The sequence below is a fragment of the Podarcis erhardii genome (assembly GCF_964252035.2).
Source record: "Podarcis erhardii genome assembly, chromosome: 6".
Taxonomy (NCBI): domain Eukaryota; kingdom Metazoa; phylum Chordata; class Lepidosauria; order Squamata; family Lacertidae; genus Podarcis; species Podarcis erhardii.
In genome coordinates, this window is record NC_138510.1 from 4984645 (window position 1) to 5001663 (window position 17019).

The 17019-nt window shown below is 46.4% G+C and overlaps 2 protein-coding genes across 3 annotated transcripts in view; one reads left to right on the top strand and one right to left on the bottom strand.

The window, feature by feature from the left end:
• The window catches only part of LOC309344981 (signal-regulatory protein beta-1-like), a 134900-nt gene that overhangs the window by 62685 nt on the left and 55196 nt on the right, over window positions 1–17019 (bottom strand). The gene's annotated exons all lie outside the window — the stretch shown is intronic.
• CSNK2A1 (casein kinase 2 alpha 1) overlaps window positions 1–17019 on the top strand; it is a 43896-nt gene that overhangs the window by 22276 nt on the left and 4601 nt on the right. For both annotated transcript variants that reach the window (XM_081867987.1, XM_081867988.1), the window contains 10 exons: window positions 1355–1565; window positions 2163–2274; window positions 5552–5653; window positions 7317–7367; window positions 8502–8561; window positions 10286–10369; window positions 11639–11749; window positions 13346–13447; window positions 15381–15481; window positions 15976–16124. In XM_081867987.1, coding sequence (XP_081724113.1) covers window positions 1465–1565; window positions 2163–2274; window positions 5552–5653; window positions 7317–7367; window positions 8502–8561; window positions 10286–10369; window positions 11639–11749; window positions 13346–13447; window positions 15381–15481; window positions 15976–16124 — 973 coding nt within the window. In that variant the 5' untranslated portion in view covers window positions 1355–1464. The remainder of the gene's footprint in view (window positions 1–1354; window positions 1566–2162; window positions 2275–5551; window positions 5654–7316; window positions 7368–8501; window positions 8562–10285; window positions 10370–11638; window positions 11750–13345; window positions 13448–15380; window positions 15482–15975; window positions 16125–17019) is intronic.

The following is a 17019-nucleotide window of genomic DNA, read 5'->3' on the forward strand; positions in this document are numbered from 1 at the left end:
CAATGGGGCAATGCTGAAGATGATTGACAGTGTGGAGTGGGAGGAGTCTAGAAAACTCTTTCTTATTGGTTAGCAGGTCAGCACTGTTGACATATAGGGAAACTTATTGTTTAGTAAAGGAACCACAATGAAAATATATAAGCACAAGCCTACTTCTCACTTGCAAGTAACAAGTTAAAAAGTAAAACATGTTTTATAGTTAAAATTAAACTATTCTAAGGTGATGGCACCAGATATCGTCATGTTAAGGTTTGGTATAAGGAAACTCAGTAGTTAAATCATATTTTATTCTTCCATTAGAGCATGTACATGTTATAGGACAAGTCAGAAAATACAACTGGCATGTTAAGGTTTGATACAAGTAAATTCAGTAATAGGCTATCTTGTGCTTCTAATAGCTCTAATACTTAATAACTGTTTTGGTGACTAAAACACAGCTTAATAAACAAAACTATATGTGTACATATAAAAGAGAAGCCATTAACATTAAATATATTACCATTATATGATATTATATTTCAGTATGTCAACCTCTGGTAAATGGCACCTTGCACCATTGAATGGCACTGCAAAAACCAGTTATTGGCACTAAATAAAAGTATAGAAACTTCAACTGTTTAAATCAAGGGCACCTCATGTGCTGTTACACATAATTGTATAGGCCTAGGTACTTTAAGTGTGTAAAGCGTTAAAGCAATTTTTGTAAAAAACAACAACACTGTATGGTCAAGGGTACAGAATTGCTTAGAATAAGATCACACAAAAATAGAGGGAAAAGGCTATTACATATAGTTGAAATGCATATGAATTCAAGTATTCATCACATTAAATGAATAGCATTTAAAAAACTAAAAAATGTTTTCTGTAGCTGACATTTCAGAACTGCCAGTGGTGAATGACACAGTACCCAGTAATGTAACTGGATAAAAAAAAAAACCCAACAACATTATTTATTACTTAGAGTGGCAATATCACAGCTTGACTTATTGATTACTAGATTTTAAATGTGGGTTGTAAAACTGGTTCTTACATTAGAATTTACAGTTTGCGGAGAATATTCTCCAGATAATTTTCTAGCAGAGAATATTCTCATTCTCGAGAATGTTCTCTGGAGAATATTCTCACCTCAAATCACTAGTGATAGCATTGATCTCACCCTGAAAAAGAGAAGCGGTTGAGATGCTTGCCACCAACCAGTTAAAATGTTACTTGGCATTTGGACTGAATTCACGCCTGGGAGAAGCAGCCGTGCCATTCTCCACCCCACCCCACCCCAGGGATCCGTGCAAACTACCTTATTTAACCGTCTCAATGTGTTGCCTCATTTTAACAATAGTTCGCTTTGTGTCCACAGTTGGAAAATTCTGAGTTCTGCCTGAGGCCCACCACCACGATTTGCACTGAAATTGGAAGCGGCGTGAACACCAGATCCTTAAGCTAGCTCGGCCTGCCAATCTGTCCACAATGTCAGGACCTGTGCCAAGCAGGGCCAGAGTCTACACAGATGTAAATACACACAGACCACGAGAATACTGGGATTACGAGTCGCACGTTGTTGAATGGGGGTAAGTGCCCACATTAGTTTATTGGCCATGTGCGGCCCGTGTTGGGTTTGGGGGATTGGCACTGGTTCCTTCCGTATTTGCAAAGTGCTGTTTGTTTCAGTAGATGTAACCTAGTGCTATTCCCCACATTTTGTTGTGGGGAGGAGAACTTGGGAATTCTCTTGTTAGGGGAAAAAGGAAATCTGTAGAGAGAGGGGCTACTTAGCTCTTCAAAGGAGAGTCTGTTGCTCAGTGGTGAGGTACAAACTTATCACATTAAGTTCCTGGCATTTCTGTTAAAAGGATAATTGGAGATGAACATCTGCCTGAGACTTTGGAGAATTGTTGAGCAGCTGGTACTGGTCTAGACTGGCCAGTGCTGTAACTCTGTTCCAAGTTGCTTTGTGTTAAAATAGCATTTTATTATTCTTGCACCATCAATCTGTATGGAGCAGTGCAGAGTAATATCTTCAAATTTGTCCTTACAGGGGAGTGAGGGGGGCGGACCTCTAGAAACATTCTCTAATGTGTCCACCTTTGTGAATAATCTGGCGACACGTTTTGAAATAGTGATTTTGGAGTGGTGCATAATGTCCTTTGTTGGCTTTGTCTTTACAGTAATCAAGATGACTACCAACTAGTCCGGAAATTGGGCCGGGGCAAATACAGTGAAGTCTTTGAAGCCATCAACATCACAAATAATGAAAAAGTAGTTGTTAAAATCCTGAAGGTGAGCCTCTAATGTTTTGGCGGCAGCTGCTGCTGCTGCAAGCAGAAATATTTTTGTGCATTATGTCCAAGTTGGTTCTTGATAATGGGTAGGGGTAAAGGGGACCCCTGACCATTAGGTAAAAGTCGTGGCTGACTCTGGGGTTGCGGCGCTCATCTCGCTTTATTGGCCTAGGGAGCCGGCATACAGCTTCCGGGTCATGTAGCCAGCAGGAATAAGCCGCTTCTGGCAAACCAGAGCAGCGCACGGAAACACCGTTTACCTTCCCGCCAGAGCGGTACCTATTTATCTACTTGCACTTTGACGTGCTTTTGAACTGCTAGGTTGGCAGGAGCTGGGACCGAACAATGGGAGCTCACCCCATTGCAGGGATTTGAACCACCAACCTTCCGATTGGCAAGCCCTAGGCTTTGTGGGTTAACCCACAGTGCCACCCACATCCCACTTGATAATGGGTACCCACTTGTAAAGGACGTAGAGTTCATATTTTTGAGGGACGTGTTACAGCCTGTTTACAAGACCTTGAGTCATTTGACTGTTGAGGGCATGTTTCTAAATGTTGTCCTGTGATGGGTGGGGTGGCACTCTAATAACTGGCCTCTGCCCTGACACATTAGTGTGGGTTGCCATTAGCAGCCCCATATTCCCCAACATTTTCTGCAACTGTCATATGGACGTACCCTGGGTATATGGTGGAATGACTGATGTGTAAACCAGCCTGTGATCCTCAGATGAAGGGCGGTATATAAATTTAATAAATAAATTGAAGTGAAGTGAAAACCCCCTTGCCCAGTTTATAAGATTTTAAAGCTGCTCTACATTTATAGGATATATGAAAGGCATACAGAATTAAGAATATACACATAATATAGAGCATAAAACACTACAACATACAAGCCAACAAGAATTAGAATAGCCTAATTCGAGAAGGCATGGGGGAAAGGAATGAAATACTCCCGTGCTTAGGGGTGCAAGCTTTCAAAACTAAGTGGGTGGCTTTGAGAGATTTAAGGGAAATAGGGGGAAGTTGGAACTAATTTGGAAAATGTTCCGAAAATGCTCAGAATAGTTGAGAGAACATAAGCAGCAGATGGGCTTCTGGCAAAGCAAATGTTTCAACTGGACTGAAAATACAACAACACTCTAGTATTTTCAACAGTAGTTGAAAACCCCTCTATCTCCCTTTGGAGAATAACAAGTTGTTAAAGTCTCCGCTCCTTAGGTTGACACCAAATGGCCATATAGAGCTGCTTGCATGAAGCCCAGCTTTCTCTAAAGTAGAGGCATTAATGAGCTTGCTGAATGTTAATGATGCTCTGGCCTTACTCGTCCTCTGCAAATGTTCACCATCTGGTTTTGAGTGGTTTTCTTAGCGGCAGATGTTGGCTTTCTGTAGCCATTGTTCTCTTTGGCTAGTAGAACTTCGCTTGCAACTTCACGCTGGAATTTCCCTCCGGTTGGTGGTTTCCAGCCTCTCAGAGAAGTTTTAGACATGATCTGGAAGCTGCTTGAAACATAATCTGGCAAACGGCACAACATCGCCTGCGGTGCAGCTGAATCCTAAAATTCCTCTCTCTGCTCGCAGGTTTCAAGTGCTTTCTAGGGTTCCACCTGGAAGGTGGCGTGTTTGTGTGTGTTCTAAATGACTGCGAAGGAGTGGGGAGGGGGAGATGCTACTTACTGTGTGTGTGATGAGAATGGGATAAAAAGTGTGATGAGAATGGGATAAAAAGCAAGATTTAAACCTTGAGGAGATGCACGTTAAACTTTAGGATAAAGCAGAGCAGGAAATCTCCTTTTAGATTGCTGACAATTTATATCCCTATTTGTATGAGCTTGATCAATAAAATTGGAGTAGGTAGTGCAAGCTGACTCAAAACAGGCACAAAGGCCTAAAATCGCAAAACATTTCAAGCAGCAAATTTGGGGAGTGTGTGCTTGAGCCTGGGCAGCCCTGATTGCAGGCAGCCAGTAACCACAATGATGGGTTAGTACAAGAATGGAATAAAGTCGGCTTGCGTATCCCTGATGAAGCTTAGGCTTTGACCAAGGTTATGGCAGATGGTGAAACAGGTGGCCTGGCTTAGCTTCCCCCAGACACGACAGCTGCCTCGGGAAGAGGTTCAACGTTCACCACTTGGTCGACCAAGCCGCTACAAGCACTGATGGTTTACATGCAATATCTTGTAAGTGGCTGAGCTGGCCTGTTTTAGTGGGAAGGACAGAGAAGAGCTAGAAATGAGCAAACAGGGCAGGCAGGTGAGTATCCCGTGTTCTTATGCAGAAAGCTTCATGCAAGCTTTCAATGAACTTCCAGCTTTCCAGATGTTTGGGACTCCAAACCCAATGGCTGTTCTGGCTTGGGCTAATGGGAGTTCCTGTCCAAAACATCTGGAGGGCACCAGGCTGGGGAAGCCTTGAACTATTTGGGCTCCTGAGTATTTATTACACGGTTCGTTAATTACGAGTTGGAGGATAGCAATTAAGTCTTATTCACCAAGATCCAAAGAGTCTCTTTAGATGTTCTCAAGGGCTTAGGGCTTAGCATGTCTCAGCCTTCCACGCAATATTCCAAACTGCTTTTCACTTTCCCCTTTATTTAAGAAGTGTTTTGTCATGCAACAGGTGTGTGTGTTTTGCAGTTTTGAGAGAAACAAGCCCAAATCCCCTAAGACGTGGTTCTTTGTGGCCCAGCCATTGAAATTAATGGTGGCATTTCTTCTTCACATGCTGCCCAGCTTAGTATATGGGTTCATGCGATGTTGCAATGGCTGCTGGTCCATTCAGAAAGCGTTGGGCAAATACGTGAAAGCCCTTATTTAGGGCTCCTAGCTGTGGGAGGTGGAAATGATGGTAATCTCAATACTGAACTTCCTGGTGTTGAATGAGATGGTCCTCTTATGCTGCTTATAAACTTCCTGGCTTGCCTCATTCATTCCATTTGGATCAGATGCTAGGAGCTGATTGAAGTATTCATCTGGCCTGGTATAGGAATCCATGGTGTGTGTGTGTGTGCATCAGATAAACACACACACACACACTTTAACCCACTTTTTCAGGTGTGACACAGGCTTCCAAGTTGCCGTCAGCAGTTTAAAATGAAAATTGGGTAGGAACTCACAGCTAGATTGTTCTTTGTAAAATTAAAAAGATCCAATAATAAAAACCAGGTGCAGCAGTACTTTCAAAGCTGCAGTGGGATTTTTCCCCTGCACTCCCACTGGCTTCACTTGGGCTTGAAACGTTGCCTTGGGTAAATGGGCATTTCTCTCACCAGCCTGTGAAAAAGAAGAAAATCAAGCGTGAAATCAAAATCCTGGAGAACTTGCGTGGCGGCCCCAACATCATCACCCTTGCAGATATAGTGAAAGACCCTGTGGTGAGTAGCTCTGAGGTTCTGGAGCAGCTCCAGTAAGCGGAGGGGAGAGAGGAAGCTGTGACAGTTGGTTCGTAAAAGGGCTGGACAAACTCCGGGGAGAGACATCCGTCAGTGTTTAGGAGTCATCATAGCAGCCTAGTGGGACCTGCTTCTGCAGAGAGAACAAGAGGTAGCTGCCATTTGCTGGAAACTGAATGCTAGACTAGACTGGGCCTTTGGACGAGTACTAAATTCAAAGTGCTGCTTTTGAGCTATAAAGCCTTAAGCGGCTCAGGACCGCAGTACCTCAAGGACTGCCTCTTATCATATGAACCTGCCCAGACCCTGCAATGATCATCTGAGGCCCTCCTTTGTGTGCCTGCTCCTTGACAGGTGTGGAGGGTGGCAACACAAGAACGGGGTCTTCTCTGCAGTGGCTCCCCATCTGTGGAATGCTCTCCCTAAGGAAGTTCGCCTGGCGCCTTTATTATACACCTTCAGGCACCAGGCAAAAACGTTCCTCTTTAACTAGGGATTTGGTTGTTCCAACTTAGATCCTATGCCCTTTAAAAAAAAAAAGTGTGGGGGGGGGAGGGGGTTATTGGGTTGTTTTTGCTCTTATTTTTATTATTACTTATTTTGTGTTGTGTTGTTTTTTTTACCTTGCATTTTTATGCTGAGACCCTTTGTTGTGAACCTTTGGCCCTCCAGAGGTCCATTGGACCTCAACTGTTAAGTCCCAAGCAGTTGAGCTAATAGGCAGGGATGATGGAACTTGAGGGCCAGCAGCAATCAAAGCGCCACAAGTCCCTCACCTCCTTTCCAGCGGGACGCCGAGAAAGGTGTTCGTCTTCAGATGCCAGTAGGACAAGGCAGATAGATTGTCGAAGAACAGCTTCTTTGCTTGTGTCTCTGACACCGATGACTTTCTGTGTGTGTGTTTGGTGCTCAGTGTTGGGAATGCAAGTGTGCAGTCAAGCTGTATTATCTCGGCATTTCCGGTTACGCGGTCCTTTTGTGGAAGGGAGGAGAGGTAATGCTCCCCTGCTTTAATAATCTGTCTGCACTCACAGGAAATGTGGGCTGTGAAAGAGCTCTGGGGGGCTGTGCTTTTAGTGGGTAAAAAGCCTGCTGAGTGGGCCAGCTTGTGAATTACAACCCCCCCTCTCCCAGTTTATCCATCTGACTGTGAGAAAGAGGTACCAAATGCTTCACTGGAATGGGGTAGCAGGTTAAAAAAGAGCACAGAATTGTCTACACGTATGAGCTGCTTTTGTCGTCCCAAGTAATGACACAGCAGGAAAACTCCTAGTACTTTATTAAATATAAAACATGTTGGCATTTCAGGCATCTATTGATCATAAGATGCAGCATTACCTCCGCACAGCCCCGCTCCCTGTTTGCTCTCTGGTTTTCCTCTAATCCTATTTTCGAATTGCTTAATCAGATCAGGCCTTTTAATCAGATTAGCTTCTCTCAGAGGAAGCTCCCCCTCCCTGCAGTTCCTTCTAGATTTTGTGGAAATGTGGGCTATTGCATTTGGTGTAACCACAACTAGTCAGATGCTTGAAATCTTCTGCAGAGGATGGTGGAGACGTGAGGGCATGCATGCGTTGATAAGTATTAGGCCTATAAAGCAAGGAAGGTCCCAACATGACTGACTGTTTTGGTTTCCTCCTCCTAGTCTCGGACCCCAGCCTTGGTTTTCGAACATGTAAACAACACAGACTTTAAGGTACGGTTTGTCACTCAGCCTTTGGGTTAAAGATGGATGCATGCCTGGTTTGGGGGGTGCTGCCATTGTGAACGTCCTATATCGACAGAGGGTTCAACGCAAATGACCTTTTGAGATCCCTCCCAATTCTGATTTTAATGAAAAGGAAATTAAAAATGTAAGTCATTTTTGGTAAAGTGCGATCAAGTTACCCAAGGCCAATTACTTCCACCGGATAAAAGTTTGTTTATTCCAGCAGATAACAGTAACACCCCCATGTTCAGTCTGCAAAAGGCACTTGGCATTTCATTCATTTATTTTATTGTGTGTCTGTCTCTCCCTTCCTGCCAGGAAGCTCAGGGCAGCACAGGTAGTTCTACCCCTCCTTTCCTCCATTTTTATATTCCCAGCAACCCTGTGAGGTAGGTTAGGAACTCTGTTGTTCATCTAGAGCAGGGATGTCTTAACAGGTCGATCACAATCTACTGGTAGATCCCTGCAAGGTTTTGGTAGATCGCGGTCGATCGCCGGCTCTCTTTCCTTAGTGTTGGTAAAATAGAATCTGGCCCCCTGCCCCCTCAATCTCAAGCTAAAAAACAAAACAAAAAGGGGCTTTCCTCCCTTAAAAAGCTCAACAATTTTGCCCTAACCCCCCCCCCCCGGTAGATCACTGCCAGTTTTTTATTCTGTGAGTAGATTGCGGTCTCCTAGGAGTTGGCCATCCCTGATCTAGAACCAAGAGATGAACATGGCAAGCAGGTAGTTTGTGTGCATGCACGCAGGTGCACATGTGTTACTTACAGGTCCCCTCATTAGGGAGTAACGATTGGCTGCAGCTTTGTCCTGAGTGTACACTTGGTAGCTATCCAGGTTGGTCTCCACCAGGGCCTTTTTCTCTAGAACAATAGGTGTCGGTACTCATCATGAAGTTGTTACAGTACCTTTTAACAACAACGAAAAGAAGTACTGCACACCCTTGAATACCCCTTGGGAAAAAGCACTGGTCTCTGCATAATGTGTGACAGAGCCTCAATAATGTCCCCAAATACTGAATTACCCTCCTCACCACACGCCCCATAGTGGATGACAAAAAACAAACAAGCCCCCATAATTCGTTGCTTGAAAACTTAATTTTTTAACATTGATGTCTTACAGCAATTATACCAAACGTTAACAGACTACGACATCCGGTTCTACATGTATGAAATCTTGAAGGTGAGTTTGCCTTTTCCCTTCCTGTTTGGGATGGGGGTGTGTGAAGCATGAGGTTGGCTGAGAAATGGCAACCAGCTGCCCCGAGGAATTGAAGGATTTCTCTCTTCCATTGGTTATTCTGAAGAATCTTTGTGTTCCAGACATAACCTAACATTGCCCAGGCAGATCCTGCTTGCCTTGGAGCCGTCACTTGTTCCATCAATCCATTAGCGTGATTACCAGAAGTGCTAGTAATATTTAGCACTGGTAATATTTCGCATGGATATTGGCGCTCAGTTAATCTCTACAACGACCCTGTGAGGTAGGCAAAGAGGCTTCGGCTGACTCAAAGGTCATCCAGTGAGCTTCATGACGGAGTGAGGATTTGAACCCCGATCTCCCAGGTCCTAGACTGACACTCTTAACCTCTACACCACACTGCCTTCCTAGAGTACTTCTGCTATGGTGCAGCGAGATAAATTAAGTAGGCAGATCAATACGGGGAAAGCAAAATGCCACTTAGAGAAGGGTCTGAAATATAATCCTTGAAGGTTGAATTTGTTTTATTCTGGACTGTCTCGATGTTTTAATGTGTGGTAAACCACTTTGAGGTTTTTCTTCAAGATATAAAGCGGTATAGAAATGAAATTGATGATGATGATAACAATAAACCCCACTGCAGTAAAATAATGCTGCCTAGACATTCCGTTGTGGCGAACATAACTTAGGTTTAAGGTGCCATTTGGTGATGAACTTAAATATCTGAGGTTCTAACGCTGATTGAAACCCCTTCCACTTTTTTCAGGCCCAGGACTCACTTTTAACTCAAGCATGCATTTGAGGACCCAGTTCTTAACCTTCTACCATATATTTGCATGGTGGTTTTGTTCCGTAGGCAAAACCTGCCTTGGATCAGGCCATGACCCACTAGCAGGTCCCAGCCCCCAGCAGTTGAAGACCAGTGCCTTGGCGCTAGGAAGTTGATGCCTTACATATAGGGCAATGGGGCAGGCTTGGCGATAGATGCTGCTGAAGCGTTTGGCCTCTCCCAACATTCCCAGTTACTCAGGTGTGGGAAACCTGTGCTCATTGACATGTTGTTGGACTCCAACTCCCATAATCCCTGACCATTGCCCATGCAGGGTGACTGGGGCTTCCAGCGGTTGTAATTCAACAGTGCTTGGAGGACCACATGTTCCCCACTTCCCCACTCCTGCTTCACAGCACAGCTACCTACTGTAGCTTCCAGTAACATGGCAATCTGAGAGGCTTTCAATAGGAAGGAGGGCTAACTTTCAATGGATCCTGTCTGCCTGCTCCAGTCAGCCTCTGCAGCCTTATTTAGCATCCCACCTGCATCACAAGCATTTCTGGTTGGAACTTGAGACCTTTTCTGTTTTGTGGTGTTGTAAGTTGTGCAATCCCCTCTTGAGGGAGGTTTAATTAGCTTCCTTCCTTTTCAACCAGCTATTGGGACATTCCCTTGTGAAAAGTCTTTGTCTCCCCACTCAACTGCGTTTGATTCCGTTCCTGCGACCTTTGGGAAGGCTCTGTTTAGGGCTGCAAAGTACCATGCGGATTTTCATACAGATAAAGTTAAAACGAGCGAGGTGGGGATCTGATCTCTGATGCCCGCGGGCATCTGGTTGGCCACTGTGAGAGCTGGATTCTGGACTAGGTGGGCCGCTGGCCTGTTCTGATGTTCTTAGGCTCTTGTTCGTGATCAACATGCCTCTTTCCCCCAGGCCCTGGACTATTGCCACAGTATGGGGATAATGCACAGAGACGTCAAACCCCACAACGTCATGATTGACCATGAACACAGAAAGGTAAGGCTTGGGGGTCTTTGTTTCTAGTCGGGATTTAATTGTGGCGGAAGCAAAATTCCTCTGGTGCACTGCTGCTGTTGCTGCTGTGTGTGTTTGTGGCCTGTTAGTAGCAGAAGTGGAAAAGAGATGTCCAAAAAGAGATTAGTATGGAAGGTAGGAGTGAAATCTTGCACATTTAGCTTCTGCAAAACTCCTGTTGGCATTCAGGCGTTTTACCTTCATTGAGTACTTTACCTACCAAAGCTGCTCTGGGTATGTGCTGCAGAACCCTGTCGTGTTGCAAGCGTTCTGGAGCATGTCCCAGAACAGAGTTGGTTCATACAGGATACTGGTCAAGCCTATTGGACTTCACCGCCATTCTTTGTGAACTAAGAGTAAGTTATAAGGTATGTTCCTTGTGGCTACACCTCACAAGGGGAGGCTGGTGATGGTGGTTGGTTTGTCGTTCGGGGAAAACATGACCACTCATTTCAAGGTACAATGTAAAATGTTAAAGATACTGTTATTTTTATTATTATCGCTATTTATTAAATTGGCACACTATTCATCTGTAGATCTCAGTTCACAATATATCGGCAAGGAGCCGAGTTATTGTACAGCAGGATTCCCCAACCTGGTTCCTCCTGGACATTTTGGACTACAGCTCCCATAGCCCCTGAGAATTGGCTGTCCTGGCTGAGACTGATGGGAGTTGTAGTCCATAACATTGGGGAGGACACCAGGTTGGGCAAAGACTGGTGTGTGGTGTGCCGAGAAGGAAGAGGGATGTTTTCTGCAGCTCCCATTTCAACTCTTCAAGGGTCAAATTGATTTTTTTCTGTTTCTTCCGTTTTGTATTTTTCTCTTCCTCCCCAGCCTGCTTGTCTAATTTACCCTTGTGTGAACTTTGAGCCGAAGCTATTCATTGCTGTAATTATTGATCTTTCATCTGAGAAACACTGCTTTTTGGTGGTTTGACTCCTATTTTCCAGGCCTTGGCTACTCATCAGAGCAGAATTCTCCTCTGCCCTCCTACTCCTCCCTCTCACTCACAGTTCAATAGTTTGATTGCACTATTTTTGTCCCTGACCACGCCAGATGGTGTCAGTTACGTTTTGCGCTTCCGCTCAATTAAATCTTCGCATCATTTCATAACATTCCATTTATTTCTGATGCTGTTATTTCCTGCAGCAAGCAATCTGCACAGTCACTGGAAGATGCAGGCCAAGGCAAAGAGCTTTCTCCTCCTCCTCCTCCTCAGTCTTCTTTCTTTCCCTTTTCCCTTTTTAGCTCCGGCTAATAGATTGGGGTTTGGCTGAATTCTATCATCCTGGCCAAGAGTACAATGTCCGAGTGGCTTCTAGATACTTCAAAGGCCCAGAGCTCCTCGTAGATTATCAGGTAACTGTGTCCCACCTACGGAAATAATCAGGTTTGTGGGAAAGCAGCTCAAACAATTAAAGAACACAAGCGCATTCATCCCTAAGGTTAGAAAAATCAGTTGAACGTTTCTCTTTCCCCCTTCCCCTCCAGGTAGAACTGCATTTCCTTCCATTCTCATTTTAGACACCCCTGGTGCTAACTGCATCCTTACCTATTTAGCTTTCAGTTTGGGTGTGGAATTGTTGGAGGGTTCATTTCGTTTACTCTGCTCCAAAGAGAACTGGCTGCTGCGCATCTGGGGCTTTCAGGGGTGTTAGGCAGGAGGCTTCCAGCAGGTGGAGCCAGAGCCAACTAATTATGGTTTTGCCTGCACCGCTCACCTCCTCGTTGAGTTCTGCAAGGTCATCACTGATACTAAAGAGGAAGAAGGTGACGCCCATTGCCTCCCTCTGGTTGCCAGAAAGCAGGCAGGCAAGTTGGGGCTGGCTTGGATGCAGATTGAGGTTGGGGGGGGGGGGAGAGAGTGCCCCATTCTTCCCAATGGACCAGTCTGTGGGCCTGAATCAGGTATGGATTGTCCCTGTTTGTAACATGGCAGTGGTCACAGCAGCTCTGTCTCAGCAGATGAAAGAATCTGCTTCTCTCTGTTGGGTGTTGTTCCTTGAAAGAACAACAACAACAACAATACTTTATTATTTATACCCTGCCCATCTGGCTGGGTTTCCTCAGCCACTCTGGACTGCTCCCAGCAGAATATTAAAAACACGCTAAAGCATCAAACATTAAAAACTTCCCTAAACAGGGCTGCTTTCAGATGATGATGATGATGATGATAAAATTTATACCCCACCCATCTGGCTGGGTTTCCCCAGCCACTCTGGGCTGCTTCCAGCAAAATATTAAAATACAATAATGTCTTCTAAAAGTCGGATACAGTCATACCTCATGTTACGTTTGCTTCATGATATGTTTTTTCAGGTTGCGTCCCACAGCGATCCAGAAGTACTGGAAAGGGTTACTTCTGGGTTTCGCCACTCGCACATGTGCAGACGCGCAAAATGACATCATGCGCATGTGCAGAAGTGGCGAATCGCAACCCACGTGTGCGCAGACGCACCACTGTGGGTTGCGTTGTATTCATGTTGCGAACGGGCCTCCGGAACAGATCCCGTTCACAACCAGAGGTACTACTGTAGTTGTTTATTTCCTTGATATCTGATGGGAGGGTGTTCCACAGGGCGGGCGCCACTACCAAGAAGGCCCTCTTCCTGGTTCCACTAACACAGAATCGTAGAATTGGAAGGGTCCAACCCCCTGCAATGCAGGAATCTCAACTAAAGCATCCACGACAGGTGGCCACCCAGCCATAAAAACCTCCAATGAAGCAGAGTGCAATCCTTCCAGGGAGCACTCAGATTTGAGCAACCCCTGAAGAACTACAGGGACGCCTCACCCTGTAGTGTGTCTTTTCTTTGTGCCAGGCTGGTTGCTGTCAACTTGTCGCGGGGATTTGTTTTTCACTCACAGTGGGGCCTGGTTTGCAGTGTTCTTTTTGCCCCTTTCACGCCTGTTAAATGCACCAGACGGACGGGCCTGCTTTTGCTTCCTTTGCAGATGTACGACTACAGCTTGGACATGTGGAGCTTGGGTTGCATGCTTGCCAGCATGATCTTCCGAAAGGAGCCCTTCTTCCATGGTCATGATAACTATGATCAGGTGAGAGGGAGAATGAAAGATATATGGTGGCGATGTTCAGGCACAGGGCTTTCTCTTCCTCCGTAACTTCTGTGTTCTGCATGTTCTCGGCTTCCCAAGGGTTGGAAAAATCAAGAATTGACTGGATTGGCTCACATGGACGTTTCTCATTTGATCGCCGCCAACTCCAGTTAGGACCTGCACGTATGAATGGTGCTACCATGGGTCACAGACATAAAATTCAATCTGGTTTCTGTGGTTTCCAGTAGATTTTAGCTAGCACGTATTGGCTGCAAGCTGACATGAAGCAATGTACATGGGTGGTATTCGACTAAGCCAGACTCAAGATTTAGACGTCACTGGGTGTGCTCTGAGTATGGCAGTCTAATGCTAGCCCATGTTCATCCAAGGCTCGCTTGCCTAACAGATCTCTTGACCAGAGGCGTAGCAAGCCCAGGTGGTACCCGGTGTGGAATATTTCTTGTCACACCCTCCCCCCACATCGACAGCTCGGGGTAGGCTTGGGAGTTGTGGGCGGGCGCTGAAGGTCCGCCGCCCCTTCCTATGTCTCTGCTCCCCCACGCCCGCAACTCCCAAGGACCCCGAGCCGTCGGAGGAAGGGGGAAGAGCCATGCCGCTTTGCTGGGGCGCTGGCAAAGCTGCGCAGCTCGTCTTCTCGGGAGCCATGGCTCCCATCCACTCCTCCCTGGCTCCCTGCAAAGTGGCAAAGCAGGAGCCGCTTACAGTGAGCCAGGGAGGAGGGATCCCAGCACCGTCCGTACGGCGCTGGTGGCAAACCGCTACATACAGCACACGTGCAGCGTCGCTACACACGGCGCATGCATGCAACACCGCGCATGCGTTGTACGTAGCGGTTTGCCGCCGGCGCTGCCCGAGAGCCGTACAGACAGTGGTGGGATCCTCTGCTCGCGGCTGCAGCCGCAAACGGAGGATCCTCCACATGTGGTTGTGGCGGCGCGATGGCTGCTTGCGCCTCCGCGCCTGGGCAAGCACCCCACTGGGTGCCTTCTTGTCACCCTCCCAGACGTGGAACCCAGGGTACACCGCCCCTGCCTTGCGACGCCACTGCTCTTGACTTGCCCTGCAAATAGTCTCAACGGGGAAATGAAGAGCAGCTGCCAGGGATTGTCGGGCGGATGACAGTGATCATATCGTGTTTTCTAATATCTCACAACTGCCCCGAGAAGCTCGTGTTTCTGCCATGGGGGAAGTTAACCTCCTGGTGCCTGAAGTGGCTGTGATCACCGTCTTCCAGCTGAAGCTGCTTATTTGGGGAAATCACATTTCACCAAAGTCAAGATTGGTGTTCCCATGTAAGGTTTTTTAATGGCACTTGGTGTCACATGGGCCTGTTCTGTGGCTGACACAGGGGGGCTCTTTGTGTGAATTTAGAGAACTCGCTCTTTAATGAAGTACATTTTGCCCCGTCTCTCTCTAGTTCAGGCACATCTTTTTCAGCAGGCATTTGGAAAAGGAGAAACCTGATGGCTGCTCCTATTAGCAGCTGTTCCTTATTGATTTGCTACTTGTTTTTTTTTTTTTAAAAGCATTAGTTGCTTTATTGATTTCTTTAAAAATCCCATTTGCTTGTTGTCAACCATCCTGTGGCTTGTACACAGGACAGTACATAAATATCTCAAATATAAAGATGAGCCGTCATTATAATTAACACTCATATAGTGCTTTCAAGGGTTTAGAGCGCTTGGCCTTTACAACCTAGCTGTGATCCTTACAGTGACCCTGTAAGGGAACTCAGTAATGTTGTTCCCGATATTGGCGGGTGGGTGGGTGGACTGAAGCCGAGAGGGAAGAGTGCTTTGCCCAAAGCGAGATCATGCCAGAGGCAAGACTTGAACAGGAGGCCTCCCCGATTCGTCGCTCCGTCTCCCAGCCGCTGCTCTTCCACATGCTGGCTTACGCCTTCTGTTCACAGTTGGTGAGAATAGCTAAGGTGCTCGGGACAGAAGACCTGTACGACTACATTGACAAATACAACATTGAGCTTGACCCCCGTTTCAACGACATCTTGGGCAGGTAAGATGAGATTGATTTAACACAGTGGTTCCCAAACTTTTTGAGGCCATCCCCTCCCCAGTTCCATAAACCAATAATAATATAATAATAATAGTTCGCTTTCCACCTGACTAGGTTCCCCCAGCCATTCTGGGCAGCTTCCAACACATAAAATAACACAATAAAGCATCAAACATTTAAAACTTCGCTAGACAGGGCTGCCTTGAGATGTCTTTTCTCTATTTAGTGGCCTGGAAGGGACATGTCCTTTTTGCTTCCTTCCACTTGCATCTCCAAAACGATGCAGTGCCGAAACTGCTTTCTAAGGCGCTATAGAAACGGCAGGTGACTTGACTTCGAGTTACTTGTGTGCACTCCTCTTTCCATTCTTAAGAGTCGCTGACAACGTGCAGAAATACTGGTATGCTGGTAGGGTTAACAAAGGCTGTCCAAGGGGGACTCATCCATTCACGCTGTGTTCTCTCTCTCCCCCCCCCCCCCCGCCTGGCTCATAGGCATTCCCGCAAGCGATGGGAGCGCTTCGTCCACAGCGAGAATCAGCATTTGGTCAGCCCCGAGGCCCTGGATTTCTTGGACAAGTTGCTGCGATATGACCACCAATCCCGTCTGACGGCGAGAGAAGCCATGGAGCACCCTTATTTCTGTGAGTCTGGCCCAGCTTTTCAGACTTTCAAAGGGGCAAAGATCAGGGAGGAGGGAGAGGTGCACCAGAAAGGGCGTCCTGAGCCCGTTTCTCCTTCCTTGGAAAGCCATGTTGACGGTGGCACACAAAATAACTTCAAAATCGGTGAGCTGCATATGGCAAAATCTCATCGGAGCCAAGCTTTATTCGGGGCGGTGAAAGGAGGTGGGAGAAAGTAAGCTGCCTGTTCCCTCCCACCCCTGAGCTTCCCAAACAGCCCAGCTGAATCCTGCAGTTCTTGTGAAAATATTCCACATTCATGAAGAATCTGCCTCTTGACTGTCAGGCAGTTTTGCAGCCGAAGATGCTGCTTTGTGTCTCAATATTACAGGGTGGGTCTTTTAAAAGAGGCCCTGTGGAACGTGTGTACTCTTTTAAAGGACTCGCCCTGTATATGTCCTGTTGTCACAAGGGCTTGTGGGAATAAAAGTGTTTGGGGATTTTGCTTCCCCCTTTCCCTTCCCCGCCAGCGGGAAGCTCTATTGGCTATAGTGAAACCTGCTTAGATCCCACCAGTCCCACATCACACTCCGCAATTGATCTACCAGCGAGTTGCCATCCTGATGAGGGATGTTTCTAAGAGTAGGCAAACAGTTTGCCTTTCCTTCTTTTCCTCCATCCGGATAACCTCCAGCTCAGGGATGAGATTTCTCTGCTTTCTGCACCTACCAACAAAACCTGGGTTCTGCAACTTGTGTGAACCATACCTGTTAGGAAACGGAGAGTAATTCAGCAGTTGTCATGTCAAACCCTGACCACCAAGCTGCATCTCCAGCAATACTTGCCTTCCCAATATGCAAGGCTGCATGTGTGACGTGGGATTCTTCCCAGGCCTTCCCATCCATATTCCAGCTTC